The sequence below is a fragment of the Cyprinodon variegatus genome, unplaced genomic scaffold, assembly GCF_000732505.1.
Source record: "Cyprinodon variegatus isolate N-32 unplaced genomic scaffold, C_variegatus-1.0 Scaffold1049, whole genome shotgun sequence".
Lineage (NCBI taxonomy): Eukaryota > Metazoa > Chordata > Actinopteri > Cyprinodontiformes > Cyprinodontidae > Cyprinodon > Cyprinodon variegatus.
The window spans coordinates 125836-127713 of record NW_015151502.1 but is presented as its reverse complement, the minus strand read 5'-3'; the positions used below and the strand labels follow the sequence as shown (position 1 = coordinate 127713).

General features: G+C 35.3%; 1 protein-coding gene across 1 annotated transcript in view; it reads left to right on the top strand.

Annotated features, from left to right (window-relative positions):
• Positions 1-207: 207 nt before the first annotated feature.
• The window catches only part of LOC107101066 (CD48 antigen-like), a 17628-nt gene continuing 15957 nt past the window's right edge, over positions 208-1878 (top strand). The window contains exon 1 of the mRNA XM_015399824.1: positions 208-299. Coding sequence (XP_015255310.1) covers positions 263-299 — 37 coding nt within the window. The 5' untranslated portion in view covers positions 208-262. The remainder of the gene's footprint in view (positions 300-1878) is intronic.

Genomic DNA, 1878 nt, shown 5'->3' with positions numbered 1-1878 from the left:
ATTAGTGTCTAGTTGATGTTAACAGTTTTTAATAGATGTTTTATTAGAAAGACAATTTTGTGACAAGTGGTGACATGAGTGTGACACATTTCAAAGAATTACAAAAATAGTCCTGATAAAAGGAAGTTTAAAATGTTAAATGTGTGAAACGCAAAGGGACGGTTTTCGTCTGGGGAAGTCGTTGCTATGCATATGTAATATAAAGGAAGTTGAACAGGGAAACTTCGTTCTTCCTATAAGCGATCGGTTATACGGCACAGAAATGAGATTCTTTATCTTCTTTTTTCTGACATTTCAAGGTAGGTAGGCTTAACAGGTTTTTTAAAATGTCATTTCTCAAATATATGTCAAAGAAATATTTAATAATGATTCAGAATAAAAAGGTTAGACATACGGAAGTTGAATTGTGAAGCTAACCTTAAATCTCGTGATGTCTGGGCTTACTTGCTTTGATATTTTCATAAGTGTAGTATGACTGCCTATTTGAAATAGAGGAAATAATTTGCCGATTAAAAAAGAGAAAAAATGTTCATATAATATGATTTATCTCTTGTTTTCCATGTTAGTCGTATCTTAAAATCATGTGTCAGTGTTTAACTCTCTTTCAACCATGATACTGGTCTTCATTTTCTCTGTGGGTGAAAAAGTGTTTTTTTTTTTTTTGTTGTTGTTGTTTTTAACTTCAATGCTGGTCCAAATCATTATTGATAAATGCTAAGATTTTTGGAATTGAAAAAATGCTCTCATAATGTTTTGTTCTTTTAAATATTTTTTTGATTAAGGTCATTTGTCACTAAACATCCGATTTAACAATCACATTCAAAACCCATTAAAAAGTGGAAGGGGAAATAATACACAATTTGGGAGTCATTTAGACAAACAAAAAATCTGAAAAGTGTGGCATACCTTTTTATTCGCCCTTTCAACATCAATACCTCGTGGAATTGCCTTTTGATGTGATCACATCTTAAGGAGTCTGTTTCCATAGGCCTTACACAAATAAAACATTACATTTTTGCCTGTTTTTTGATGTAAAATAACTTGAGCTCAGGTAGAATGGCTGAAAGGTGCATTAGTTAGTGGCTGCAACATATTTGAAGAGAATCAAGACATTTTTTTCTCAACCCACAGCAAATGGCATCATTTGCAAAGCCGGTTCTCAAGGGCCCCTGTCCTCGAGGTTTTAGAGGTTTCCCTGCTTTAGCACAGCTGATTCTGATGATTGTAGAACAGCAAAAGCCTGCTAACAGCTACCAATGAAAATCACTTGTGCTTATGGGTAAAACAGTAGTTTCCCAGCCAAAACTGGACACTTGACAGCTGAGACCTACCAGTATAGATTTATGGTTTATAATGGCTCGGCAGTCAAAGGTGCAGTCTTAGAGATTTGCCAGTGGTCAAGTAGCCCTATTCCATTTAGTGTTTAGCAATCAGTTGCTACAGACATTATATTACCTATTTTTTGTAAGATCGTATTCATAAATCAATCCAGGCTGTTTTGGAGAAGCTGGGCTTCTTCCATTACCAATGCTGGTTATAGATAATTGATAATAGAGCCTGTTTCAGTGCTTAGTTTCAAAACCCAGTTTTCAAAGTCTTCTCAACAATCTGCCAATTACAGCTTTTCCCTTTTTTGCTTTTTTTTTGCAAATCAATGTAGACGTTTGGAAGTAAATCATGTCCTTGTTTTAATGTCTTTTCAACCAATTTTTGCCCAGTGGGTCCCCCCAGAACACCAGGTGCCATTTAGATGTTGGTTTTTATGCGAAACCTGGTTGATCAGTCATAGTGTTGATTTAGTCCAGAAATTGGTGTTGAAAGTTGGGCTGTATTGGGTCGGTCGGAATTATGTCGGTCTACACATCTTTTTTAGACCTC